This window comes from Sparus aurata, chromosome 23, assembly GCF_900880675.1.
Source record: "Sparus aurata chromosome 23, fSpaAur1.1, whole genome shotgun sequence".
Lineage (NCBI taxonomy): Eukaryota > Metazoa > Chordata > Actinopteri > Spariformes > Sparidae > Sparus > Sparus aurata.
In genome coordinates, this window is record NC_044209.1 from 11,768,090 (window position 1) to 11,795,947 (window position 27,858).

The following is a 27,858-nucleotide window of genomic DNA, read 5'->3' on the forward strand; positions in this document are numbered from 1 at the left end:
TACATACTGCGAGTATCGGCTCATTGTGTCTACTCGTCGGTGCGAAGAGGGTTCATCTGTGAAAGGACAAAGAGAGGGACCAGTCGAGGCTAGGGTGTATTTTTTTAATATTTCGTTGAAAGTTTAGCACTATTGGGGCATCATAATGGCCGATAAAATGGATATGTCTCTAGACGACATTATCAAACAGAACAGGCAGCAGCGAGGCGGAGGCCGCGGAGGAAGAGGTCGAGGCCGCGGAGGCTCCGGCGGCGGCCGAGGAGGAGGAGGCGCAGGGCGTCTTGGAGGCAGCGGCGGAGGATTTGGAGGCCGAGGCGGCGGATCCGGCCCCATGAGGAGCCGACAGAACCTGAACCGCGGTAGAGGCAGACCAACGCCTTACAGCAGGGTATGAGAAAATTTGAGGAATGGGCTGAAAAAGGAAAAAACCTTCGGCAAACCTGAAAATGCCTGGGTAACATCCTTCTATTCTCCAATAGGCTTGCTAGCTAACCGTCTAGCCAGTTTGCTAGTCAAGCGAATGAAATGATTGCTATAACCGCCGAGTGTCCCTCTAACGAGAGCCTCATGGTTTGCGGTTAAGCATTAATGGAAGTTGTATGCATAGTGTGTCCTTTCTCCCACAACCCATATGTGTTGCATCATTTTCCAAGAAGAGTCCCTTTGGAGAGAGTGAGAATGTTAGCCATATTGGCTAACTAGCTAAAGTTGGATCGCGAAGGCCTTGGCGGCGCCATTTTGAATCCAGCAGCTTAAGTTAGAGCTAGTCGACCACGGTCTGTAGGAGAGCTTTCCACCCCAAGTATCAAAATGATGTGAGAGGAACCCAGTTCATCGAGAAAGTTCACCCGCAAGTGATTTTTTTTTTTCCTCCAACACTTTTGGGAACATAGTAATCCGGCTCTGCGACCAGGCGGCCTTTTGTTCGGGAGTGGCTGGCGGGTTTCACAACAAGGCCTGTTTGGTGGCTTTTCAACCAGTGTGGCTGTTACTTATGGATGGATCAGTGGACTTCAACCCCCCCTGATAGTATTCCAGTTCAGGCCTATCATCACCTCTTATGTGTGAATGAGTATTTAGACGAGCCTAACACATCCTCAATCAAAATGGCGTGGTCTCAAAATGGACGCTATAAATCCACGCTCGCATAGAGGGGGTAGCAGGCCCTAGTCTTTTTCCGATCCACTTCTCCCTCATCTAATGGACACTTTTCCTTCATGAAAGCCCCTTTCGTGGCTTGGTAAAGAACTTTTGGGCGGGCCGGGAAACATGGTGCAACGCTGGAGGCAACTGCTTCAGATGGCGACTCCCTGTGTACCCGAGGATCTTATCTGGAGAGAGCGTTTGGTGGATGCGCAGATGGCAAGAAAACGATGGGCAATGTTGGTAGTTAGCCGGGGAGGGCAAGTTGTACAGGGGCTAGTACAGAGATTTTGTTTGATTTTGGGATGATTAACTGCTCAGTTTTTTTGATTTAGTAGTCTTGGGTAAATCTACAGTCACAACAGATGCTGCTAAACCTCCATTGTTTTGAAAAATATGTGCATTGTGTGTGTATACAGTGACAACCCCTCCCCCCGACTGTTTATAGTTAAATTGTTTGTCATATGCATGTTCCTCTGTGTGAACTGAAAAAAACTGCTTGTAGTGATGGGGTGGGCAGGGAATATGGGGGACCCTCTTGGGGGGAGTTGAGCACCCTGGCCCTGTTGGAACCGGAACCCCTGCTTGCCCCAACACCCAGCCGTGTGGACTCTGTGATTGACAGAGGCAGGGGGATCCTGAAGTCAGCAGGTGCGTTCTCTTTCGTCTGTTGCAGCCTAAACAGCTTCCAGATAAGTGGCAGCACGACATGTTTGACAACGGCTTCAGCGGCTTCAATGGTGCTGCTGGGGGCGGCGGAGGAGCTGGCGTGGAAACTGGAGGGAAGCTCCTCGTCTCCAATCTCGACTTTGGGGTGTCGGATGCAGACATTCAGGTACTTTAATTTTCACCATATCAGTGTGTGTGTGTGTGTGTGTGTGTGTGTGTGTATATATTATTTTTTTGCTCAGTTAAGCATGTTACATGTAGTGTGTCAAAGGGATGGCTATTGAGGGTTTTCCTTTTACTTTCCTCAGGAACTTTTTGCTGAATTTGGGACCCTGAAAAAGGCTGCAGTTCATTATGACCGTTCAGGAAGAAGCCTGGGAACAGCAGATGTCCATTTTGAAAGGAGGGCAGATGCCCTCAAGGCCATGAAACAGTACAATGGCATCCCACTTGATGGTATGCCACAAACTTCAATTATATCCATCATGCTTGCAATTATTATTGTACATATTATTATGTGTTCACTTTGATCTTTTGACATTGTTATAACATTAATTTGATGTCTTTGTCTCTTTGTAGGGCGGCCTATGAACATACAACTCGTCACATCACAGATCGACACACAGAGGCGACCTATGCAGGGGTGAGTCTGGCAGCCTTTTGTTCACAAAAACTCAACTTGGAGGCACTGTGGACACAATGTGTGATGGGCATTCTTGTTTCAGTCTGAACAGAGGTGGTGGAGGCATGAACAGAAGTCGTGGGGGTGGCTTCGGAGGCATGCAGAGAGGACGTGGAGGAAGAGGGGCAGGTGGTGCCAGAGGAAGGGGTCGAGGTGGAAGAGGAGGCGGCTCTAGCAAGCAGCAGTTATCAGCAGAGGAACTCGACGCCCAGTTAGACGCCTACAACGCCAGGGTATGTTCGGTTGGCCTGCATGCATTCATACGGTGCCAGTGACCAATAAACTGCATTAAATAAGCTGTGTTTTTGTAGTTGTCTAATTTAATTCTTCTTTTTTTCCAGATGGACACCAGCTAAGAAATGAAGCTCTTCAAAGTTGTCGTCCCTTCCTGTCTGCACAGAAGGGTGGTTGTTACAGATGTGCAGAATATTTTACACTCGGTTGTCTTCTGATGTGATTGAAATTATTGTTCCAACCTCTTCTTTTAAATGCTCAAGTGTTTTTTACCAGTATTTTTTTTTTTTTTTTTTCCATTTTTCTGATGAAAATGGTTTTGGCTGTAGGTAAATGTGAATTGGGTTTTCCCCAGTTCTTTCCTCTACCCTGTAGTTAATGGAACTTGTAATAAAACCTGCAGTGCATATTAACCAAATACTGGCCATGTCTGTTCTATGTCCATGTTCTTCTCAACCATCTTGTTTTAAGCACAGAGTCCTGAGTTGTTTTTGTGTGTGTGCATTCATTGTGTTTCCTGGTTAAAAACAGTCCCTAGACCACCAGTACATTTACTATATTGTGTTCCACATGAAGTTTTGCAATTTATTAGCCAGGGTGGATCTTTTGGAATAAATATTTGCAAATTATGATCACTGGGTTTTTGTTGTGTTTGCACCATGTGCGCAGCGTATGAGGTACAATTGAACCAAATCTGTTGTGAGTAGCCAAATATATTATCGGGGGTAAGTTAGCCTAGCAGTCTGAAGAAGCTCCATGATAGCAGACTGATGGAGCAGTTATAGTCATGGATACACTTTATGTGTTTGGTGGTTGGCCAAGTCAGTCACTTCACATTATTTTATATGGAAAAGAGAATTCCTGCAGATTCATGCCTGGCCATGAAATTACCACTAGATGTCGTCCTATTCTGTAGCCACTGTATACAGTCCTATACCTTATCTATCCCATATAAACCGAGATGAGTCTTCAGGCCTCCTGGACTTTAAAATGTACTGATCACTATCTATTTGCGACACATATGTAATGCATTGAAGCGTGCGTTGTGTACTTAAGCGCTGGATAAAGCCCTTCTTCTTAATAGTCTGCGGGGAGGATGTCTGCTGTGAGGCAAAAAACCGAGATTTAACTGAAGTGAAGAAAGCGTGAAATGTGTGGAACTCGGCGCGTAAAGTATGTGAGTGCAGCACAGGTCTACATGCCCACGCGTGTTGCAAGAAGCCGGAAGCGTGTCTAAAGACAATAGTGAAAAATGTTAACAAACACAACTTCCGGCTGGATTTACTGGATTTCATCAGTAAAGCAAATATTCTTTTTCCTTTGTTCTTGGTGAATAAAGAAAAAAAACATTGACATTATAGTCTCACCGGATCGCTCGATGTGGTTGAACATGTAATCATAAGACCTTTACAGTGATAACAAGTACAATCACATACTATATTTATCATAAAACGGACTACTTATGCAGAATGTCTATGAAATATATATATATTTATACCTAAGATGTATTTATTTTTCTAATGCGAGTGATGAAGCCCATTTCAACTACTTTATATACTGTTAGTAGTTTGATGTACAGCAAAGCCTAATATTTCACAAAATGATAACGTGTTTTGCGTGTAAAATTTTAATCTGAGAGGTAACCATACATAGATGGAAATGTGGATAGATGAAATTGAGTGAAAATACTATGTTTCTCTGTAGAGCAGAAGTATAAAGTGACATAAAATGGAAACACTTCGAAGGATCACACAGTTGTGCTTAAGTAAATGCTGATTGTCTGATGATAGTCTCACATTGAATAAAAAACCTAATGAAGTTGAAAGTGCAATAGAACTTAACCTACACTTGAAATTATTGTTAAATTGAATTTGAGTATATATAGATCTGTGTGACACTGACGTCGACTTTTCTTCTGACGTATTATTTAACCTGTTTGGAGCCCCGTAAAAAAACAAACAAAAGAAAAAGAGAAAAACACATGCTCTTATTTTGAAGGCAACGCACCGGACGTTGTGCGCCCTGTTGGCGGCCGTTGGTTCAGATTTTCCTCTGCCGCTTCACTTCTCCCCCTCTCATCACCATTCACAGGAGACGGACCCAACCTCTCAGTGATATAACGGTAAGAGTTGATGAAATAGTTGTTAAACTCCAACAATAACTCGCTTTAGACGATAAAGCATGCATATCTGAGCTCATGTGGCGCGGTTAGGAACTTTGTCGGCTCTTGATAAGTGAGTATTAGCAACTTAAACCCATGAACGTCAGTTTATTGAAGGAGGAAATGTGTTTAGCAAAGAGCAACTTCCTGAAGTCAGGGTTGAGGCTTTTAAAAAAATATGTAGGTAAGCCATATAGTAGACGTTGTAATAGTGTAACTCTTACAGTTCCTCTCTACGTGGTTATAAAGTTATCCGGCGGCGGTGAGAAGTTAAGAAGCAATCATCAGTTCATTTCCGGGTGTTGAGCCCGAGCTGAGCTGCCCCGAGTCGTCCGTTAGGTACCCAACATTTCATCCACCGCATTTAATTTTTCACAATGAGAGGATGCGTTTATTTAGTTAAACAAAAGTTTATGCAAGTTAGCAATTTAGGTTTCTCTCTAATATGTCTGTGTGACCCGGCTGTCATGCGGAACATGAGGAACATTTTCGGACACTTCCTGGAATTTTTTTAAACTCGCCTTGAGGGCTCACACCTTGAATCAACCACCATCTTGGCTTTTTGAGGGCTTTCACGCCCAAGTGCACATTGATCACTTTTGCTGAGAGCCTAAGTGCTTCAAGTGGAAACTCACTTTTATGCACTTTTGTGTGATTAAATATGCGCTGATAAGTGATTTGTCAAAGAGATCACCCAAACCGTGAATCCTCCCTTTCCTTCCTTTGTGTGTGTGTGTGTGTGAGAGAGAGAGAGAGAGAGAGAGGGAGGGAAATAGTCTGGAGGATTTTTTATGCCTTGAAGGATTTTGAGAACTTTCAGATGATACATTTCTGTCACTGCCTTTTCATTTGCTCGGTCTTCACCTGGAAATGAGCAGCGGTGCAGCAGGCCGGAAGTCTCATTCTGCAGTTTCTGTGACTGTAGTTGTAGCTGGTTGATCTTGAGTAGGCCTAGGGAGGAGTATCTGACCGCTAAAGGAGCAACATGTACAGCTCTTCACTCTGCTTTCACTGACATCTGTATTATAAGCTTGGGAGGCGTTCAAGCAGGAGTTCGAGCTTCAAAATCACATGCCTTATCTGTTGAAAGTCTTGCACAAACTAGCTTGTGTTCAGATGGAAGTGAAAGTGTGTACATCCTGATTATCGCGCTGAAAATCAATTGCTCAAAATAGTCATTATCTGTTGCAATATGACTATTTTGAACCCTCTCCAAGTCATTCTGGGGGCCACTAAAGTTATGTCTTTTTCTGTTGAAGTTAAGGCTGCACAGTTAGGCAAAATATGATCAAAATCACGGAGGCTGCAATTTTTCATAATAGCAACATGTATGATAAAACTGCGTTCAGTTAAAGCACTGTAGCGCTGCAGAGATATTTTTTATTTTACAGCCCTCGTTAGAGTCAACAGTTTCGGTATGCTTACAATTTGGTGACCTTTCGTAGCCTGCCATGACAAACAACGTCAGTGGCCTCTTCTGTTTAGCTCAGTCTCATAGGGGAATAGTTGTGGGGGAATAGTTGCAGGGATACACACGCATTGTGTGGTCTTCCTTAGCCTCAACTTTGGCCTTGGATTCACATCCTCTCAGACATAATGGGTTTTAATGCTGAGAGAGGTTAGTGACATACATGCTTAACATTTGCTTTGTACTTGTAGCCCTGATGTTTGCCAGTTAATTATCAGGACTGCAGGATATGGTGAAATAATTCATATTGTGACTATTTTATAAAGATAAAAATCATGACGAAGTGCCATTTTTTGGGGGGTTCGTATCAAAAAAATATGTTTCCTGTAAAACTGTATTTGTAGGCCTGGACGTCTTTTCGGTACTACAGTGTTTCATTATAATGTTGTGATATTTTGATTTCGATAGTATTTGGGTTAATTGTGCAGCCCTAAGTTGCACGTAACATATTCACACCACCTGTAAGATCAGACTGATTCAGCTGCGCTTCTGCATTGTGAAGAGCCCGTCATCTCCGCCGAGGCTGTTGCCCAGGGAGGCCGACTGAATCTGGGCATGTGGCTCGAACTCCTTCAGAGCGGGGGAATAAGCCCTGACCTTTCAGCTGGCACCTTGGCTATCCCATTCACTCGCAGCTTCCTGCTGCTGCATACAGGGATTTCTCACCGGCTATTTTTAAAGCTTTGTGTTTGTTCGGGTTGTTCTTGGGATAGCGCCATGTTTTGTTTCTTTTTCTCTCACATCCTCCTGTCTGTTGCTAATTTCTGTTGCGATCAGATTGCTCTTCTCTACTGATACAACACACTCTGTGAGCATCCTGCAATCTTTATCTTGGTTCTTAATCAATGCACTTAATCAATGAGCCCAAGCTCATAATAATCTTCTAGCCTTCTCTTCTTTAAGTTTAATCTCATTGCATTTCTGTTTCATTCTTAGCCCTTTCTCTATTTCTGATAAAGTTGGGTTCCTGTATATTGCGTCAGCTCTTGCAGTAACACTTCCTCTAAACTTTGGTATGTGCAGCACTACATCCTCAACTTGGTCAAACCTAACATGATTTAATCTTCTGACACAACATCTAGCCACTGCCAATTACCTTTTTAAATTACATTGTTACAGTGTCTTCTAAAAATGATTAGGTTGAGTTGGCCTCACAGGTGGGACGTTAAGAAGCTGAGTTGTGCTTCAGCTTTGCATCCTGTGGTTTAAGCGCTCGAAAGGATATGAATCATCAAGCTTGCCTTAAAAAGGAAGTTTGCATTCAATTCTTGACAGACAAAGTCTTGGTGGTAGCCTGACATGCTACTTTATCACTGTATCACCAAGTGGAAAAGCTTGGGTGGTATCCAGATACACTTTGTATGGGGGCATTTTAATATTTTGCTGATGTTTTTGGTAGGTGTACAAAAGTGCTTACAAGTCGATGGATTCGCTGCATTGTCGCACTGCTGGAGGATGTACTAACTTCAGCAGCTCCAGTTGCATTAGACTGGGTGGTGCAACTCCACTTGATGATAAGCTTATTACTTATTAAAGCAGCATGACAAGGATACATTGAAGTGTAGAGAAATCATGCAGATAAAAGGGGACAAATGCAAAAGTCTCCAGCTGACTTGAGTGTTGCATGAGAGAGGCCAACAGAGACATCAAAGCAGCCATAGATCTGTGGGTGACATCTTCAATAGGGAGGCGAGGCCAAGAGCTAAATGTCACCTCACAAAGGTTGCCGGTTCTCACTTTTATTCAAGCAACACTGGTGACCTGATTCAGTCTCTAAGGTAAACGTGTGCCCACTTCCTAGTAATACTAATTCTAGTCATAATCATCAACTATAAGACTTCCACTTCTCAAATTATCGGTACAGGTGCCTCTGCTGTGCATGATGACAGCGGCTTTGGTCAAACTACGAAGTCAGATTTCATGATTTTCTGAGGTCCGACTGCCATATGGCTGATATATGATACAATTGTTTATCCTAAGACGCTGTGTACTTTGATATGAAAGTTGCAAGCATGGCTGTTTTCAAGGTTTTCAGTTCACTGATGTGTTGCACAAGCTCGGCTACTTGTTGCCCTCGCTCTGCTGCACTTTATTCCTCATGTTTTCCTCCCTTTGAAAGGCCTGACCAGTAAAACCTAATGTGTGGCCACTGGCACCAGACCCCTTGAAGATGTAGGCCTGCAGCTTTGCATTCTGTTCAGGAAATGTTAACAAAATTAAATATTACTCTATTTAACTGATTATTTTTTTATTCAAAGTGGAATGATGACTTTGGAGATGATTACCAGCACTTTAAAAATATATTTTTACCCACCCGAACATTTTTAGAATAAATGATACAAGTCATTCATTGCTTAATTGTAGTATTTATTTATTTTTCATCTTAAGCTGAACAAAATTAATTGGGTGACTAATCAAAACTGAAATAGTTTCTCTGGTATTGTTGTCCTTCAGTGAATGCAGTTGGAGCTCTTACATGTAGTGCTAAGTACAGACCTGGGGCCAGTTGTATAAACGGTGTGTTTTCACAGAAAACATACATGCACTTTGTGCCCCACATAAACTGTTCCTTTTAAAGAAAGAATGTGTGTCGAGAATAAGAAACCCTCGGGCGTACTTCAGACCAGGTGTACACACATTTTCCTTAAGATAAGCTGAAAGATGCAACCATATAATTATCCGTAAAACCAGGAACATGTCTAGTTAAACTGTATTTTTTCTTCTCTGCCAGTTTTCACATTGACTTGTCGAATAGTAGATGGTGGAGCAGGCAGAAAGTAACGACATGGACCGGATGTTTAAGAGTGTGTCTACATCCATTTATGGCAATGAAGCTCCTGCATGTGCATCGATTTCCACAGTGACTCAGGCGTAAAAAAAAAAAATCAGACGTACTCAGTTTTATAAATCTGAAGAGAATGTGTGTACATATTTGTGTGTACACACAGTTTAAGTAGGGAATCTACTTTTTTTTTTTTTTTTTTGCCTCTGAGATGTTATGCCAGATATGCAACATTTTCCACAAATAACTGATGACTAATAGCTGATTTGTCAGAATAAAAAACACTACTAATCTGCTGAAGATGACCAGTTAGTCAACTAACTTTTATTCATTTTCAGTGTTTGATTTCAGTGAGCGGCAAAAGTTTATGAGAGACAGACCGTTGGATAAATGCAACCTTAAAGACCAGGAAAGACTCTTTGCAGTACTTATGTTACAGGACAGTCATGGCCCTAACCCCCCTCCCCCATAAAGCCTGTATCATCCCACAGGGATTCCCTGGTCCTCACTGAGCTCACTGATCAATTATCTTCAGCAATGTTTCAACGACACTAATGACTCCTGTCGAGCGAATCCTCTTGATATGTCACCAGTAACACCGTCACACACACACACATACACTTTCCTCTTCGGTCCCTGAATGCCTCATTAGCCGTAATCCCACTTTCTATAATCTTACTGCTCAGCAGTGTTGCTAAGGAACGGACCTAATCTGAAGCCTCGGCTGATGCCAAGCCTGGTGTGTTTGTAAAACTGTGCTGCTGAGCCCTGTCAAGCAAACGGCTTATCCTCCCGGACTGTGCTGATGGAGGTCAGGACACAAAGGTGGAGAGGTTCAGCCTCACGTCCAGTGTTTGTTTGGCCTATGTGTTGTCTCCCAGCAGGCTGAACAAAGACAGGGCCTTTCCCCGTCAGCTCCGCATGTAGCAAGTTAGCCACAGGCCGCATTGTTGGAGCAGAGTTAGCCAGAAAGAATGTGCATCATTATGAGTTGGTGACGTCAATATTGTTCGAACTAATCCATTTTACTGAGTGCACGAACGTTTAATTTGCTGAATCAACTATTTCATACTTGGTTAAGATGGCATCTCTCAGTGATGTGGCTGTGTGCAGGCATTGTATAATGCACTCGTAAACATTTTTTTTTTCCAATGTTGTTGCCAGTGAAAGACTGCAGGAAAGCAGAACTGGCTGATGCACACAGTAGACAATTACACCACGGTGCAGCTCTATAAAAAGGTCCATCATTGTACATGCGTGACGTCTACTCAAACATTGCTTCATGAAAACCACTGTAGTTTTAAAACTTGGGTATAGTTCTTTGTGTTTTGTATTCATATTGTAATTCTGATCAGCGTTATTTACTCTGCCCTCAAAAGGACTGGATATCATTTATGAATTTTCTTAAAGAGTAAAGGGACAAAATCTACCTTGGCCACAGTCTGTCGCTGCTGTCTGGAGGATACAGTGGTTACACTACCACCAAATTATGAAGCAGCTTCTTGTCTCAGGCTGTGGGTCTCTTGAACGCATCATCAAAGTTTTTCTTGCTTTTGACTTCTTTTTCGTGTAGCATAAAGGACTACAACTTGCTTTTCGTTGTACATTCGTTGTACATTCATTCATTCTGTGTTATAGAATGAACCGTGAGACAATAAGTGGGTGTAAACATTAGCATCATAAAAAAACAGTCTAATTTCAACAATATCTATGTAAACTAATTAAAATCGCTGCACAACTTGTCTCCACATTTTCCTACAGAATGACAGTGTAATAGCGGTAGGGAAGGGGTGGTTTATATTTGTCTATTAAAATATAACTGAGGGGATGAGTTGTGTTCTCTTGGACAGATTAAAAAAACAAAAACCCTACACTTACCACTAAATAGGTCTCCAATAGACTTTGGCAGTCTGTTCCAGTAAGTCTATGTGTGTGAAACCCTCCACTTGGAGAGGAGAAGATCCTTATCAGGGTCCTCATGAGAAATAATGCGAGAAGAGTTGAATTAGAGTAGACAGAGTTATCAATCTTTGCAGCTTTCTCTGGTGCCAAAAAAGCTTCATACAATTTTTTAAACATAAGCAGAAATGCCTCCTGAGACCTAGGAGGACTGAGACCTGAGAAATAAGTGGATTTCCTCTTAAAGCTCTGCATCTTTAAACGCCATTCACTTTCAGTGTAGCAGAACTACTATAAGCCCCCTGTTTCTTTAGGAACTTTATACATGCAGTGTGTATAATGCAGTATTTATAATAGGACCAGGCACTTCCTCCTTTGTGACAGTTTGACACGCTGCATTCGTGCTGAAGATTGCTGCAGGAGACGGCTCGCACAATAAGAACCCAGTAAAGGAAGTGAGAAAAACAACCTGTTCCTTGATACTTAAAGAATGATATGATGACTATTGTTGTGTTATCTGCTCTTGTTTTCCTGCCTCGCTCTCTCTGTGTGTGAAACAAGGAGCCTCTCACTCATTCTCTCCAACCAGAAACACTCACACACAGCTGACCGGCCAAAAGCCTGCTGTTGGCAGACGGGGAATTTGTGCTTTAATGGACAGACAGAGATCCCATTTGGAAAATCGGGGCTGCGTTCTCAGTTCCTGCTTGGCTAACACTCAACTATATATGGCAGATACAATTGAGCAGAGAGAAGGGTTAGAAAGGAAGGCCACAGAAACGGGTTTTTGTGTTTGCACAAGAGTGATTTATTGTGGTTCCTCGAAGTGTAAATCCTGTGTTGGGGTATTATTTTTACAGAAGGTTCCCACCCATTTACATCATGTCCTCAGATACGATCGTTGATCATCTTGTGGTTTTCTTGTGTGTTTGCTTTACACTGATTTGTTAGCTTGCCTGTGTTGATTTATGTTGCCTTTAACTTGCATTAAATCACATTACACCGACTAGCAACAGCAAATGTAACTGAGCTAATAAATGCAGGTAGGGGTAATTGATGCTAACTTTAGATTGGTTTCATGGTTTGTTTTTTCTGTACACAGGTTTGATCTTTGATTCAAGCACCAATCTTCTTTTCTTCTTAGCTCTTTAACATAATGATACAATTTTTCTTCAGAATTATAAATTCCTCTTCTAGAGTTTGACAGTGGGGACTGCAACTAACGATTATTTTCACCGTAAATGTAGTCTATAAGAGTCTATATTAAAAAAAAAATTAACACATTTCCCAGAGCCCAAAGTGACGTCTTCAAATTGCTCTTTTGTCCACCCAACAGTCCAAAACCCAAAGACCCTACGTTTACTAAATCACAAAGGAAAGCAGCACATTTTTACATTTAAGAAGCTGAAGTAGCCAAAATTATAAATTAAATCATTAATTGGCAATTATTACAACTCTATTTGACTGCATTGCTTCATGCTCTGTTGACTTCAAATACAGGAAGTTGGGGTTTTTTTCAACATGAGAATGTCGAAAACATTCAGGATGAGAAGTTTGAGGGCGTAGTTGCCTTCTGACTGAGAGGAATGTTTCCTGTATGGTTTAAAAAACAAGTCGGATTGAATAACTATGAACTAAATGAGAACTGACCCCAAGCTAATTCTGTTGTGTTGCTTATTTGATCACCAAGTAGTATCAGATCTCATGATAACACATCAACGACTGTGTCTATTGCCTGCATCAGGAAAAGTGCTGTATTGACAAGCATGTACTTACTCAAACACCATTAGACTGCTGTGTGAGGACTACATTGAGGACAAGTAGAGAACACACCACACATAACAGGGTTACGAGAGCACCGTCATCCAGCTGCCTCTTGGCTTTTGCAGGTGTTGGTTAGCTATGTATTGCTTTGCCCAACATATGTGCACCATATGCTAATAGATAGCGTTTTTTTACACAGCTATTTATTAGCAGCAATCCAGTTTTGTGGGGTCGTCTAAGCACCTCTATGTTCTCTGAAAATGAAGATGATCTCACCACATGATCTCGTGTTTTGTTCCCTGCTAAGAATCAGCGTCCTCAATCCTAATCAGTAGTGACTGGTGTGACGGTGCAGCTGGGTGTGGATAGCCACATTAGCGCTGCTGTTTTTCGATTGTTTGGCAGCAGTTTGTGGTATGAGGAGAGTGAGAGAGAAGCCATGGAGCCCAGATAAGCTTTCAGACCAGCGGTCTCTGCAGTATGTCAGAGGGCTGTCCTTAGCCCGAGGCTAAGAGCTGACTCTGGGATAATTTTGGCTCTTTCGCACACCAAAGATTTTTAACCTAGAGCTCTGCACATCTACCAACCCTGGGTTAAATGTACATTGGAATATACAGCTAATGTTAACATTACAGATTGTTGTGTTTACTCTAGCCACGGTAAATGCTAGCGCCTTTTAGCCACATGCTAACCCTGACCCGCAGCAGGGCCAGCAAGCCCTTGGCTAAAGTCGGGGTTAGTCCACTTTGGAATGTGCCAGTGTGAAAGCTTTCTTGGGGTTAACGGCTCCCTTTGCCTTTCCCTTCGGAGTGTGTTATGACCAAAATCTTCTCTATTCCTGTAATTTTATTTTTGATTAACAGCACAGATCACAACAAAGTAATTTGTTCTGTAAATTCAAAGAAACAGTTTGAAATAACTATGCTGTACAGTAGTACACATGCAATTATTTTCTTTAATTTGGAACTTATGTAGACATATGTAATGACATGTAGGGATCTATATAATATATATATTATCTATATTATTATAGCGTATACATTTGTGCATCCAACCTATTGGATTCTACTGTCTGACTGTTATTAAATTTACATATATTTCAAGTTTATATCAGGTTTAATATCTGTGGGGACATCATTCTTGTAGATCATAATAAAGCTTTGGTTCAACGCAAAAACCCTTGTTTTCACGCTACCTATGACAGCTAGTGTGAACTTTTTTATGCAATAAGAGGAGCAGGTGTTTCTTCCTCCATGAATTGCTGCTTTACATTGTAAGAGCCACTCAGGTGAGAGTTCACTGAGGTGTCACTGTGGATAAGTAATCCATAATGATCATCCAGCTGGCAGACTAATAAGCAATTGCTGCCTAAGTCAGATTTAATTAAATCCAAGAGTAAAAAGGGAAGTTGCCTGTTGTGTGGACCCCTGTCGTCTGTCCTTATCACTTTATTTTCCTGTCGTCTAACAACTCTCCCTGCTGTCACTTTTTTTTACTGTGATCAGAGTAAGATGGCAGAGCAGGAGCCTACACCAGAGCAGCTGGCAGAGATTGCAGCAGCCAACGAAGAATCCACCACTTCAGTCAACTACAAGCCTCCTGCCCAGAAGAGCTTACAGGAGATCCAGGAACTGGACAAAGATGATGAGAGCCTGCGCAAGTACAAGGAGGCACTGCTGGGTAACCCAGCGGTTGCAGCAGGTAATGGATCTCTGCTGAGTAACTCTTATGATTGGAACAACTGTGTAAATGTCCTTTTAGCCATTGAGAAAGCTCACTAAGAGATCAGCACACAGTTGCACACTCTGATTTAATTCACCAGTAGAGTTGTCTGATACAAAACCACTTGAAACTTGCTTCCAAAAAATCTCTGAGTTGTTTTTAGGTGTAATGTGTGTGACAACCCTGACTCTGATGAAGTGCGGGCTCTGTGTAAAACCTAATTAAACACTGAATTCAATTATTTGCAAATCTTTTTCAACCAGTTTTCAATTGAATACAGTACCAATACAAAATTATTGATGTAAAAAATAAGTATATTTATTCTGTACTTGATGCCTGCAATACGCAAAGTGAGTATAGTGTTGTAGTCACTCATAGTATTGTATGTGTATTTGTTCCAACAGCTGGTAAAGTCACTGCTCTGTGTGTTTACACTACCAATAGTACCAATAATAATGGCAGTTATTTGCTGTGAAAACAATTCAGTTAGTCAGACTTTTGAAAACTTGACATCACATAATTGAACAGAGTCATACTCTGTCAGATGTCTGATTAAGTCACTCTTGTTTATATTGTAATGTTCTTTTATGTAGGTAAAGCCTTTAGACAGACATTTGCTTTGAGACATGCAAAATTACTGACTTTGAATAGTTCAGCGTATCATAAGGAAAACACTTTGGAGGTGGGAAAGCGATCCTGCCACAGCCTGGAGTTTATAAAGTTATCAGAGCTGTGTTATTAATAAAAATATTAGTCCAAACGTTTTCCCTCAGAGGTCCGTAAGTGTTATTTCATAAGGTTCTGAGGACGAGTAAAATAAAAAACATCTGTTTTTTATTGTTAGAATTAAAACGTCAAAGTTCAATATAATCACATTTCAAAATCTAACTAGTGAGGCATTTGGGGGAAAATTGTTAGAATAAAAAAAAACTACGGTTGATGAGATACTTTCCTTTTTGCTAAATTGGATTCTCTTGGTGCTATTATTGAATGATGTCATGGTCATAATTGTGGATACCTTCTCCCTGTCTTAGATCCCAGCCTCCCCAACGTCCAGGTGACGAAAATGACCTTGTTGTGTGAGTCAGCGCCAGCCCCTCTGGTCCTTGACCTGACGGGTGAGTAGAGCACACATGGTATTTTAAAAATCAGGAACAGTTTTGTTGTTTTAGAGTGGAAACGCGTCATTCATAAATTGACATCTGAGCGATAGCTGCACAGAAGTCCACATTCATGCAGCTGTCTTTCCTTGAGCAGACACGCTGGAAGACTGAACTGTTGGCAACGGTAATTATGAACAGTAATCAGTCCCATCCTTGTGTCCAGATGTAGACCAAATGAACGGCTGGGTCATTATTCTGCTAATTAATAATGACTTGACTCCTGTGTAAGTGGGTTAATGAGCCATTTCCTGATGGCACTCCTGCCCTCCCACAGCAGTCACACTGAGCTAGGACAGAGCAGCAGAGCTGTGCTCACTGTAGGTGCTGTACCACCTGGTGGTCACTATCATTACTACGGGCTGTTAAAAACTAACTGGACTTGAATTTTGAAAAGTAATTCATTTCTAGAAGGACTGCAACATAAAATCCCAGTTTCTTAAATACCTTTTTATGATTCAGGGTAAAATGCTTGCATGTTGCTCTAAACTGACTGTAAGTTACAGAGCTTGAAAGTCTTCAGTCACTTGACTTTTGTTTACATGTCGTGTTCCCGTCCAGGAGACCTGGAGAACTTCAAGAAGACCCCATTCGTGCTGAAGGAGGGAGTCGAATACAGAATGAAGATCAGCTTCAAGGTAAGAGAGTCTGGCCTCTGTCAATCCCATGAAGATTCTCTGTTTGTCTCGGGGAACTGTTGGAGTCATGGACATGTTGGTGACACTGTAGTGAACTATCTTTGTCATGGGAAACTGTTCAGCAATATATAATTTGTGTTGCATTTTGCAGGTCAACAAGGACATTGTGTCTGGCCTGAAGTATATTCAGACGTCCACCAGGAAAGGAGTAAAGGGTAAGACAGTGATTAAATTTTATCACTGCCATTCCTTACATGAATTTGGCCATTGAATTTGTAATTGTAGGATCCTCAAACATGAAAGAAATATGTTTAATTGGTGCCCTTCTTTGAGTTAGATGAGAAGACTAAAAGGTCAGCCATCGTAGCTTAAAGACTAGAAACTTTGAGAAACGGCAATGGTGAAGGTTACAAAATCTTCCTACTAGCACCAATAACACTCACTTAAAGTAATCAGAGCGTTGAAAAAAAACAAAGCGTAAAAATGTTACCTTTGGACAGAGCTAGGCAATCTTCTCATGTCACTCTCGCAATCTGAGCATCCTCTCCAAAATGTTGAACTATTTCTTTAAAGCCCTCAAGTTTCAGAAGGCCCAAGTTAAACCTGCTTTCATGTTGAAATGACAACGCTGCAGGTCATACTGTATGTTAAGGTTAGCGGAGACTGTTTGCGTTACTTATGATGATAATAATAATAATAATAATAATAATAATAATAATAATTGTTATTATTATTATTATTATTATTATTATTATTATTATTATTATTACTACTACTAGCTGTGTTTCCATGTAATTGTTGAGTTAATAAACTCACTTTTAAAATTCGTCAAAAAGCTAACGAACAATGCAAATTAGGCGTTTCCAAACAATTTGGTTTGCAGCAAATAAAGCTACACAAAGCATACTGTAGGTGATTTGTGAATTCTGCCTTGCTCATTTCTTTCCCACTTTTCCAACCATTTATACTATATTCAACTATTATCTCCCCATTCCTTCTTTTTTATAATGTTCCCCATTCTGGATGTATATCAGGAGTTTTATGCACCTTCCTCAGTCTCATTCATACTAATTGACTATTGACTCCTACTGTTCAAAGTTTTCATAATAAAATTCAGCAACTTCTCTATACAGATTCAAGCCCGCAATGCAGTTTAGCTCCCGGCTAGTATTACAAGTACAAGTTAGCTTAGTGGCTATAGTATTTTAAATCCTTCATTCTCATGCTCACAGTCTGACTCTTCATCCTCCTTCAGACATGCCCTCAAGGAAATTAAATCCAGCAATTCAGTTTAGCATCAGCTTTTCAACAACCATTGAAAATATTCTGCATCTTTTATGTATGACTGATATTCAAATCTTTAAAGCCATCAATGAGCATTAAAGTCAGCTTTTCAACAATCGGCATTCACAACCACAATTTTTGTCAGAGCATGCCTTCTCTAGGTTGTCACATAGTCGACATTTTAAATGGCTACAACAGAGCAGAAGTTGCCAACAAGACACTAAAAATAATGACCTGGTAAATGGAAATGAAAAGCGTATGCACAGTATCTTAAAGGAGATCCTCACAACCCCTCTTTCTCTCCCTCTCTGATGCACAGTTGACAAGTCGGAGTACATGGTTGGCAGCTACGGGCCCAAACTAACGGAACACGAGTTCCTCACTCCCTTGGAGGAGTCGCCCAAGGGGATTATTGCCCGCGGCTGCTACAACGTCAAGTCCAAGTTCACTGATGATGACAAACACGATCATCTCTCCTGGGAGTGGACCCTCAGTATCAAGAAAGACTGGAAAGATTGATTCCTCCTCACCATCATGATTTGTCCCTCTTTGGTGGTATTGCTGTCATTCCATTCTTTCTTTCTGGATCCGTCTCTGGATTACGTGTTGATTTAAGCGTTTTGCTCTCTCCGTCCATTGACACCAGCTCTCTTCTCCACCCCGTTTCCTTTTCTCGTTCTAAATCCCAATCATTTTATTATTCCTCCCATCATTAATGCTTTATTCGTTTGCACCCGCCCTTCTGTTTAGTATTAAATCTTGGAAATGGAGAAAGCAAACAATGTGACAACAATCCAGATCATGCGGTTAGGGTTTGTTTATAAAAAGAGAAATAAGTAAAAAAAAAAGTATATATTATCTGTTAACAGATAAACTATGTGATTCCCTCTTCTGCTTTCTTTTCTTCCCCCTTTTCGCTCCTCTCCATTTTGTACGAGTACCGTGATCTGCCTTTTGAAAGCATCTTACAGGAAGCAGTAGTGCTGTATGTGCGTGGCCACTGTACGCTCATTGAGTATTCATTGCTGGACACAACTCTTGGAGGCAGCCCTCCTAAAGCCGCTGAGCAGATTATTTGTACCAGGGTCTTGGTAAATTATTTGGAATTAAGGCCACCTCTTTTTCAAATGACGTAGCACCCTACACAGTCTGCTGAGAGAACGGGGGAAACAAAATGACCTCTAACCCCTTATGACCCCTGACTTTAGGTGTGGCTGTCGCTCTCATGATCAGGGTATTTTGGCACTTAATTTAGCAGCCATGTGGCCTTAACAAGAACCCTTAAGAAGTAGGCGACCCAGTTGAGCCATTTGCCTTCAGATTATTTGATTATTTGCCAGAACATCATGTGAGACTGTTTTTTAAGAATACTTGTAATACACGGACAGGGCATCAGGACTTTTAACACCTTTATTTCAGGGTTGATGATTTGTAAAACCGTAACATGTCAGTGTCGATCATATTATCTCCATTGACAAACACCTTTTTTCATCGCAGTACTTGTAGATTTCTAAACATCAGATCAGTTCAGCTGTTTTTTAGATCATTTACAACAACTGTAAATATGAGTCCAGGCTTTGTGTCACCTCTCTAGTCCCTGAGGCCATATTTCCAGGGTTACCTTAGTTGGAACACAGGCACTGTTGAACCGCTCACCACGCATTACTCAAGTTGACAAATTCTGACTGTGCCTCCAGTCTCTTACAACCACATGCTGCTACTGCTGACTCAGTAGCACTCTGTGCTCAATATCAGTGAGACGTTGTCTGTTATTCAGTTTTAAACCAGAGCAGAGACATCAGTCCATAACCAGACATCAGTGGGTTATCACATCCTGCCATAAGAAAGCGTTTTCTTTTTTTTTATTCACTCCATAAATATGTGAATGAAGTCTGCTTCTACAGCTTCATTCAGCTGTCACGGACTGATGTTTCTGTCTGCGGGTTCAGTTTGACTCAATGTGTGCTACTTGTATTACCTACAGTTTACTGATCTCCTGTGTTCACATTAAAGTGTTCAGACTGGGCCTGCGTGTGTCCCATTGTCTTATTTTATTTTATTCTTTTACCTGCTGTAGGATTTATATTTCTGCCTCCCTGAGCTCTTAAGAAATGTATCAACCATGTTTTTTTTTTTTGTTACTTTTTAATTAACAGAATACATTTTAAATGGAAATGCAATAGCACAGTGCAGAACAGATAATGTATGACACGATCGAAGCCCTGAAACAGAGATCATTCCCCTGCAGCTTGTGATGCATGCTGTACAAACACCACAGAGGAGTTGCCTCCTCCTGATCAGTCGGAATAAATCATGTAAGTAAACGGATCTCCATCAAACACTCACAAACGGAACACTCTGGCAGCAGTCTTGAGGGATTTGTAGCATCCAACAAATTCAGATTGCTAGCCGGTCAGAAGCTGGAGCGATTTGGTTCCTTCCTGCTTTTAAAGATTAATTTAGCACTTAGTGTTTATTAGACAGATACATGCTTTAAATGCTGTAAGTAATTTCAAAGCCAGTGGCCCTTTTTTTTCTCTTTTCTTATATTAATTTGCCTCAACTATTATTTCCCATAAATAAAAAATAAATGACAGTTAAGCAGTTAAGTCATTTTTCTGCATCAGTACATCTCGATCACAAACACTACACCACACACTAGACTCTCCTAAGATACAAACAACACCGTCCGTTCTGATTACTTGTCACTCAGAAAAAAAAAGGCATTTCATCCACATCCATGATCTCCCATCCTCGTAGTGAAATACAATATTTGGCAGTTTCAAATTAATCAACAAAGATTCCACCCTGGAGAGCGAACGGGGCATCCACCGCTGAGAATGTGCATAATTTGACTACAGGCACCCCCCATGAGGTCATGAGTGGTTCAGTGTAAGACGGAATGCCTTCAAAACAGTGAGGTAAAGAAAGAGGAAGTCACTGTTTTCAGAGCCTGTGGCAGTGGCAGCAGCAGCTCATTTGTTCCCCTTCCTGCTCTTGGTGGAGTTCAAGTCACTCTTGGTCTTCTGCAGGCGGGAGAAGATCTCCTTGAACAGGGCCTTGTACTCCGGCGTGTTCTGGCTCAGCCGCTTGTCCACCTGCTCCACCTGCCTGCTGATCCCCTCCAGGGCCTCCGGTGTGGAGGGAGTTTGAGGGGGCGTGGGAGGTGTGGCGACGGCCCCCGATGTCGAGGGCCCCGCCGAGACCATGCTGTACTCCTTCATGGAGGGGTCCCTGGAGACGGGCCGCGAGGTCTGCACCCCGGCGTGGCACAGGCTCTCCTCGTGACGCCGGCACTTCCCTAGCAGCTCCTCGTACTTCTCCAGCAGGGCGTGGTACTGCTCGTCCACTTCCCGCAGGATGGACATGCCACGTTTGCGCACGCCGTTGGCATGGAGGGCGTAGCTGCCCTGGCGCCTGCCTGAGGCGTCGCGGGCCGAGATGGCATTCAGAGCCGTGTCGCTGCAGCTCTTCCTCACCGGGCCTCCCTGCTGCCCCGTGCACTCTCCTTCACCTCCCTCTTCCAGCCCCGTGTCGTCCTCCGGGGAGTCCGTCTCAGGGCCGTTGGTAAGCAGCGCCTCCAGGCCGTCTTCCATGTTCCCAATCAGACACATCCTGGACTTCCTCAGCTGCTGCATCTCCTGGAGCTCAGCCTCCAGCTCCTGAACCCGCAGCTGGCAGCCCTCAGCTCCCAGGAGACGCTGCTCCAGGCGCTCGAACTCCTGCAGCACGGTGGCACACTCCCGCTCAGCGCACTCCCTCTTGGACCGCTCCGTGGCCATGGCTGCGCGCAGGGACGAGACGATGTTCCTCAGGCGGTCGTTCTCCTCCTCCGCTGGCTGTCTCTCAGCGAGGTCCACGCTGCCTGGGTTGGCCAGCAGGAAGCCATCCTCGTACCTAAAAGAAACAAGTGTCACGTCACTTAGTCATATGGTTTAAAGCATGATTTGTTAAATCCTCATCCAATCAGTGCAGCAGCGCCGGTGTTCTTTAAGGGATTTATAAAACCTGTAGTGAGTCATAAGAGTATACCAACTACTGCCGTTGACACAAGGGCAGAGAGCAGTGACTACAGAGAGTCAGAAGACTCTTGGACAAACAAACGGACCAGATTCAAATCTAAAATAAAAACATTTAGATAGGATCATAATACTTGGACAATCTCAGTGTTTCTTTTTTTTTTGTTCATTTGAATTTATGACACAGTTTAACAGATTAAACCTAAAGAAGATGTATTTATTGTTTAGAGGTAGTTTAACCACATCAGACCATATGAACTACAGCCTGAGACTGGACTATCTAGGATTAAGAGGCGCTACTAATCTGGTGTCATTTATTTGCTTTCCATTATGATTTACGATGGTGTTTAATGCAGTGCAACAAACTTAATACATTTTTCCTACTATGCCCATTTATGAAGCCATTTCAAATATTCCTTATCAATATTTTGATACTTTTGACAAGACAAGTTATTGTTTTAGACGATGTTACAAACTCGTTTACTCTGAAGTTAGATCATCAAAGTTGTTTTTTCATTCCTGGAAAGAAGAAAAAGTGGGTAAATTAGCTTAACTAAGGCTATCTCACCAGTTAGACATAACTAGCTGTGGTAAGGTGTGTTGAGATGTCAAAAGGTACATTTCTGGTATCAATTCAAGATCGAGATGGATTCAAGATGTAACCACTGAGTTTTGGCTTAGCAGGGCATCGAAGTCTGATAATTACAAAAGAATCCCTTTTAATAAACCCACAGTTACCCTGCAGAGTGATCAGTGCATCTGTGTTGTATTAGCAACATAATAATCTGTGTGAGGAAGATAAAGTGAGAACAAAACCCGGCTACAGCATTGGAATGTGTCAGTCGGTGACCTTGGCGCAGTGCAGAGCTCTTTCAGGCAGGGGAAGGAGTGGACAGTCTTGCGGCGTTCCTTCTTCTCCCGGCGGACCCTCAGCTCCTCCAGGGTCCGCAGCTCCTCCACCCGAGCTGTCAGGCCGTCCACCTGACTCTGCAAGGTGTGCATGGTGCCCATCAACCTGTCCACACACACACACACACACAAATGTTTGCTCTGTGCTCATTACGTCATTACCGAGGTGACTTAGTTCTGTCTTCGTTCAGCGAGGTGGCTCACCGTTACAAAACAGACTGTGAAGGAGGCAGATTTACAGAGAACAGAGGCCGCCATTGAAACTACTTTTAGACTTCAGAGCATTAATATGATTTGTAAAGAACTCTGATCCCTGATTATGATTATGTAAGTGCTAAAGACGGGAAAAGTGTAAAGAGCTTTAGAGTTGCTGAGGTAGACGGGGTGGCCTGTAAACAAATGTTGTAACTTCAGCAAAAATGTGCAGCGGTTGAACATTACAGAGCTACTTAATGGTAACGTGACACCTCGATGTACCAGCCTCTTCTCGGCCTGGCTCCTGTGGACCTCCTGTGTGTGGTGATCGGTAATCTGTGACGCCTTACAAGTTTTTCCTACATTGTATGATTTCTGGTATTTATTGAAGAGGCTGTTTATGGCTGACGGTCACCTGTCTATTTTCTGCTGCGAGGCCTTGCTCTCCAGCACCAGCTTCTCGTTGGTGATCTCCAGCTCTCGGGCTGTCACGTCCAGCTGTTCGTACACCTTGGCGTGCTGCTCGTTCATTTCCCTCAACATTTCCAGCTGCTTGGAGAGGTACTGCAAGGGGAGAAGAGGTTAATATTAAAACCTGTAGATGAGCGACTATACACATCTTGCTCAACAACTCATCTACTGCACTGATTCCAAAACAAGGCGACCGCTGCAGATACATGTGAAGCTTGAGGAGCAGCTCAGTTTGAACCAACAGATGATCCAATTGATTCATATAAAGTATTCAGAAAAAATAAATGTACAGAGTCAGCCTGTAACACCTGAACACCACTTGTTCCTCGTAAACTAGGAAGCACGGACAGTAAAGATGAAAGGCAAAACTCCTAAGAAGATAGGAATGAAAAGCAAAGTAAAAAAAAAAGTAAAAAAAAAAAAAAAAAAGTAATGGGCAAATGGTGGAAATAGGTATCCAGAAGTAGACATAAAAAGTTGAAATAGCTGCAAGTAAATGGCTCAGTTTGCTGAAAGTAAACGGTTGAAGTGTCAAAGAAAGAAACAGTAGGTTCATGTTTGAAAAAGTGAGCTAAAAGTAATAGAATAATGTTTGAAAGAGCTAAAAGCAAGCTAATGGATAAATGTTGACTTAACAAAAATGCAATACGGAAATGGTGAAAATGCTAAAAGTAATAAACGGTTGAAAGACTCATGTGTAAATGTGAAACATAATTGGTCGAATTAGCTAAAAGTAAGTGGTTCAAATAGTTAGCTGAAGGTTATAAGTGGCTAAGAGTAAAAAATGCAAGCCTAAATGAATATGTTTTAAATAGTTAATAGTAATGGATAAATGGTTTAAATAGTTAGCAGGTTGTTGGAACCATAGACATATATATCTATGGTTGGAACAGTTAGCTAAACCTAAAGTCATGAAATAGCTTATAAACAGCTAAAATGGTTAAGCAATGGAGAAATGGTCTAAATAGGCTAGTAAGCAAAAGAAAATGGTTAATGGTTATGGATATAGAGTTGACATAGTTAGCCAGAAGTAATAAGCTGTTGAACTAGTTAGCTGAATGCAATGATAGTTGCTGAAGTAGCTTAGAGTGACACATTAACTTAACAGTACGAATGCTAATTATCAGACACAAAGAATAAGAATTCAATTCTACACAGTAAATTCAACATTAGCATTGAGCATGTAGCTCTCGTTTCTATGGGGGGTGAATGCAGTTATTTTGAGCTAGGCTACTTCAGACCAGAGACTGCCAAAGAAACGCACCATGATGTAAATGTGTGTATTCGGCTGCGGGTCTGGATGATACAGAAATGTTAATTAATTCAAGCCGGTTTGTGTTTGTGTGTGATGTGCTTCCTGTGTTGTGTGTCTCCGGGCCTCTGACTAACGAGCGGAGTCTTTGAGCTGTGGCGAGGTGACAAATTCAGTAATTTTGCATTTCATTTCATGCTCGCTGAATCATCTTTTATGTTCCCCTTCCAAGTGCTGCGCGCTTTACAGTGCCCGGCTTCATACAAACTCAGTGGAGCCGATTTGTGCCAGCTGTTCGGAGCAGGACGTGCGTTAAAACCACGGAGGAGAGACAGCCGTACCTCTATCTCATGAACTTGCTCATCATTGTTGACGTACATCTGTTGGAGGGAGTCCTCCAGCTCCTTGTTGCGCTCCAGGAGCGTCTTGCCGAGCTCGGCTGCCAAGTGCAGGTCTGGACGGGGGGAGGAGAGAGGAGAACAGAGGTAAACAGCAGAGAGTGGTGCGGGTGGAGGAGAGCATGACTTCACCTCGTGCATGGTGTCGGAGATCCTGAGGAAACTCATCAGATCATATCGATATGCTGTTATTTCAAAACACAGCTTGATGCATACATTATTCATCTGCTCTGGTTGAAAAGAAACCTAGCTGCTGTGAGGAGGAGGAGGAGGAGGAGGAGGATCCTGCTGGCTCTGCAATTAGAGCCCATAACAACACGGCACTGGAGGAGTGGAACGATGGGAAAGGAAACAGAAGAGCCTTTGACATCCAGTCCTGGAGAAGAATGCTGCGTTTCATCACCGCAGTGACAGGAACACACACAAACACACACACACACATACACACGCAGCATCACGACGAGATTAGAGATGATTTACAGTCGATGTGTAAACTGCCATACACGGTCCAGCAGGAGCCTCCTCCGCTTGATATCATTAACAAGCATCACTAGGTCACAAGTGCCTGTGTGTGTGTGTGTGTGTGTGTGTGTGTGGCTACACTGGCAGAGGAGGACGGCACGGGCTGTTATTTCCTGTCCCAACAATGCAGAACCGATAACGCAGCATCATTCTGAAGGGAGGGATAATGAGCTAAATGTGGGGATTGCAAGCCTTCACCCCGGGGCCCGACTCAGATCACGGCCCGTTTCCGCTCCCCCGACACGTGCCGGGTATCAGTTATGTAATTTCAGAGGCGAGGCCCTGTCGAAGAAATACATCACAGTGTGTGTACGTTCGCTCTCCGCACGTGCACCCATGTGATGCTCTGTGGCGCGTGAATCAGAGGAGGGCCCCAGCTGTGGACGTGACGTCACCACGACCCCACGCCATCGAACTTTTGCCCGATCACAATGAAAACACAGGGTCACCAAATCTCAGAGCTGGCAGACGACGAAAGTTGCGTAACGGCGTCATTTCTGGGGCAGAATCGAGGCCGACTGTGAGTGCGAGCGCGCTGCTGATGGACGGAGCTCGTTTGGCAGTTCTGTCTGCAATCTGACCCCGAAGCCTGGAATCTCTGATCCCGGCTAAGGAGGTCTGAGTCTGGGGCTCCCTAATCAGATCAGCCAGGGGGCTTAATGACTTCAGGCTGGATGCTGAAAAAATTGTGAGACGAGATACAGACACACATACTGTACACACACACACGCACACGCACGCACGCACACACACACAAAGCTGAATCCACCTGTCTCTCTGTCCTCTCCGACTATGATCTGACACAAAGCTGCTTTAGCTCTCTGGGTCAGCAGGTAATCAGGGGGTGGGCTGATGATCAGGCCAGCGCTGCAGGAGGAGGCACATCTCTCCTCGGAGAGTGCATCCATTTAAGTCATTACCGAGGAGAAGCTGCATCCCACCGTGGCAACACAGGAAGTGGAGGAGAAAACACTTTGGGGACTCTGCGCCTCCGCTTTCCACGTTCATTTAAGGTCACTGACATCACTTCCCTAAGAGGTTTTACATTTTTTTTTTTATTTATTCAGACTAAACAACAGGACATGCAGGCCTGTAGTCTCAGCTCCGTCCATTTTCTGCATTTCTGGCCTCAAACACCCTTAGTGATGTCACTACCTCCCCTTACATGATCGGTGCTCTCACATCCCACAGAGGGAATACAGAGGGGTGGATTGAACACAAAAGAGACAGTACAGGAGGAGAGGAGTGCTGCGGTGCGCTGAGGGAGATCACACAGCAGCGTTCACTCAGGCAGACAGCAGGACTATTCTGGGAAACACCGCTGACAAGATCAAAAATAATTGGCAGAGCAGGAGACCAGAGATGAAGGGCAGGGACAGACAGACAGAGACAGATCACAGTTCCCAGTGCCATCACTCGTGCATTAAAGTAAAAGTGTGGCATGAAGTGTTTGACAATGGATGCAACCATCCACCCCCTCCTCCTGCAGGGATCCCTTCACCTCGGGGTGCAGTGACTGTGGATGGAGGCATTGTTACATCGTGGGAGGAGAAGGGTGCCTCACCTTGCTCCAGGTCCCGCTGGTCATACCACGGCTCCTCTTCCTCCGTGACGAACTCCTCCATCCTGCCCGCACGAAGCATCGAAGCCGAGGAACTTCTTCTTCTCCTCCTCCTTCTTCTTCTACACCGGCGATGTGATCTGCTAATTCATCGACTGGCTCCTCCGGAAGTGACACCAAACAACAGCGGCGCAGCCTCCCCGAGAGTGTCACCCCTCGAGACGAATGGCTTCACAGCTCCGGCGGTGCACCTGCGTCTCCATCCGTCCGCGGATGTGGAGCAGTGAACCCGCTGGTGGAGAGACTCAGAGTGTGTCTCGTGTTTGCGTCCTCAGTGTGTGATGTGTGTGTTGTGTGGTGTGTGTTGTGCAGCGGGGCCCTGCAGACGCGGGTTGACAGCAGCACGCTCTGTGGCTGAGCGCGGCTGCTGCTGCGTTCAAGTGCAGTCGGAGATACTGCCTCAGATGTGGGAACTTCAACTCTTTACCCCGCTGCCGCAGCGCTGCCATTTGCAGATCGCGCAGTAGTAACACAACATCACTCACTGGTTAGTTAACTTGAAATTGTATATGTTCACTGAGAGGTGCACTATGATGTTATGGGGAAGAAACCTAAATCAGAGGAGAAAGATCTTCACTGACCGACTCTAATCGTCTCAACAAGAATAACACAATTTCATACTGTTTTACTTTGTTTATATGTGGCGGACCCTGCCACCTTTCAAGTTTCAAAGTGTTCTGGGGACTTTATTTTCCTCTGAGAACAGCTTGTTTATTTAATTATGGGACAAAAAATGTATCTGTTTGTATTATTACCATATTTATATTGTAAATGTATAAATTCTTGAGTGTGAAATCTCCTCTACGAAACTAAATAGTATATTATAACATACATTTTTGGGGCTGATGACAATATATGGATTAAT

At 43.1% G+C, this 27,858-nt stretch overlaps 3 protein-coding genes across 5 annotated transcripts; 2 read left to right on the forward strand and 1 right to left on the reverse strand.

The window, feature by feature from the left end:
* Nucleotides 1–3,146, forward strand: alyref (Aly/REF export factor). 2 transcript variants are annotated; one of them, XM_030407180.1, is made up of 6 exons: nucleotides 1–388; nucleotides 1,820–1,978; nucleotides 2,121–2,268; nucleotides 2,392–2,455; nucleotides 2,538–2,727; nucleotides 2,836–3,146. In XM_030407180.1, exons 1-6 carry the CDS (start codon nucleotides 146–148, stop codon nucleotides 2,848–2,850), a joined length of 819 nt encoding a protein of 272 aa, XP_030263040.1. In that variant the 5' UTR covers nucleotides 1–145; the 3' UTR covers nucleotides 2,851–3,146. The 2 variants fall into 2 exon arrangements, with proteins under 2 accessions (XP_030263040.1, XP_030263041.1); XM_030407181.1 differs by lacking the exon at nucleotides 1–388 and adding an exon at nucleotides 400–1,362.
* A 1,575-nt stretch (nucleotides 3,147–4,721) lies between these two features.
* arhgdia (Rho GDP dissociation inhibitor (GDI) alpha) lies at nucleotides 4,722–19,632 on the forward strand. 2 transcript variants are annotated; one of them, XM_030407182.1, is made up of 6 exons: nucleotides 4,722–4,850; nucleotides 14,308–14,503; nucleotides 15,559–15,642; nucleotides 16,246–16,322; nucleotides 16,474–16,537; nucleotides 17,926–19,632. In XM_030407182.1, exons 2-6 carry the CDS (start codon nucleotides 14,314–14,316, stop codon nucleotides 18,123–18,125), a joined length of 615 nt encoding a protein of 204 aa, XP_030263042.1. In that variant the 5' UTR covers nucleotides 4,722–4,850; nucleotides 14,308–14,313; the 3' UTR covers nucleotides 18,126–19,632. The 2 variants fall into 2 exon arrangements, with proteins under 2 accessions (XP_030263042.1, XP_030263043.1); XM_030407183.1 differs by lacking the exon at nucleotides 4,722–4,850 and adding an exon at nucleotides 4,941–4,962.
* cdr2l (cerebellar degeneration-related protein 2-like) lies at nucleotides 19,003–27,405 on the reverse strand. Its single transcript, XM_030407179.1, has 5 exons — nucleotides 26,937–27,405; nucleotides 24,794–24,906; nucleotides 23,145–23,293; nucleotides 22,476–22,640; nucleotides 19,003–21,503 (listed from the first exon to the last, which is right to left on the reverse strand). Exons 1-5 carry the CDS (start codon nucleotides 27,013–27,015, stop codon nucleotides 20,582–20,584), a joined length of 1,428 nt encoding a protein of 475 aa, XP_030263039.1. The 5' UTR covers nucleotides 27,016–27,405; the 3' UTR covers nucleotides 19,003–20,581.
* Between the last annotated feature and the right edge of the window lie 453 nt (nucleotides 27,406–27,858).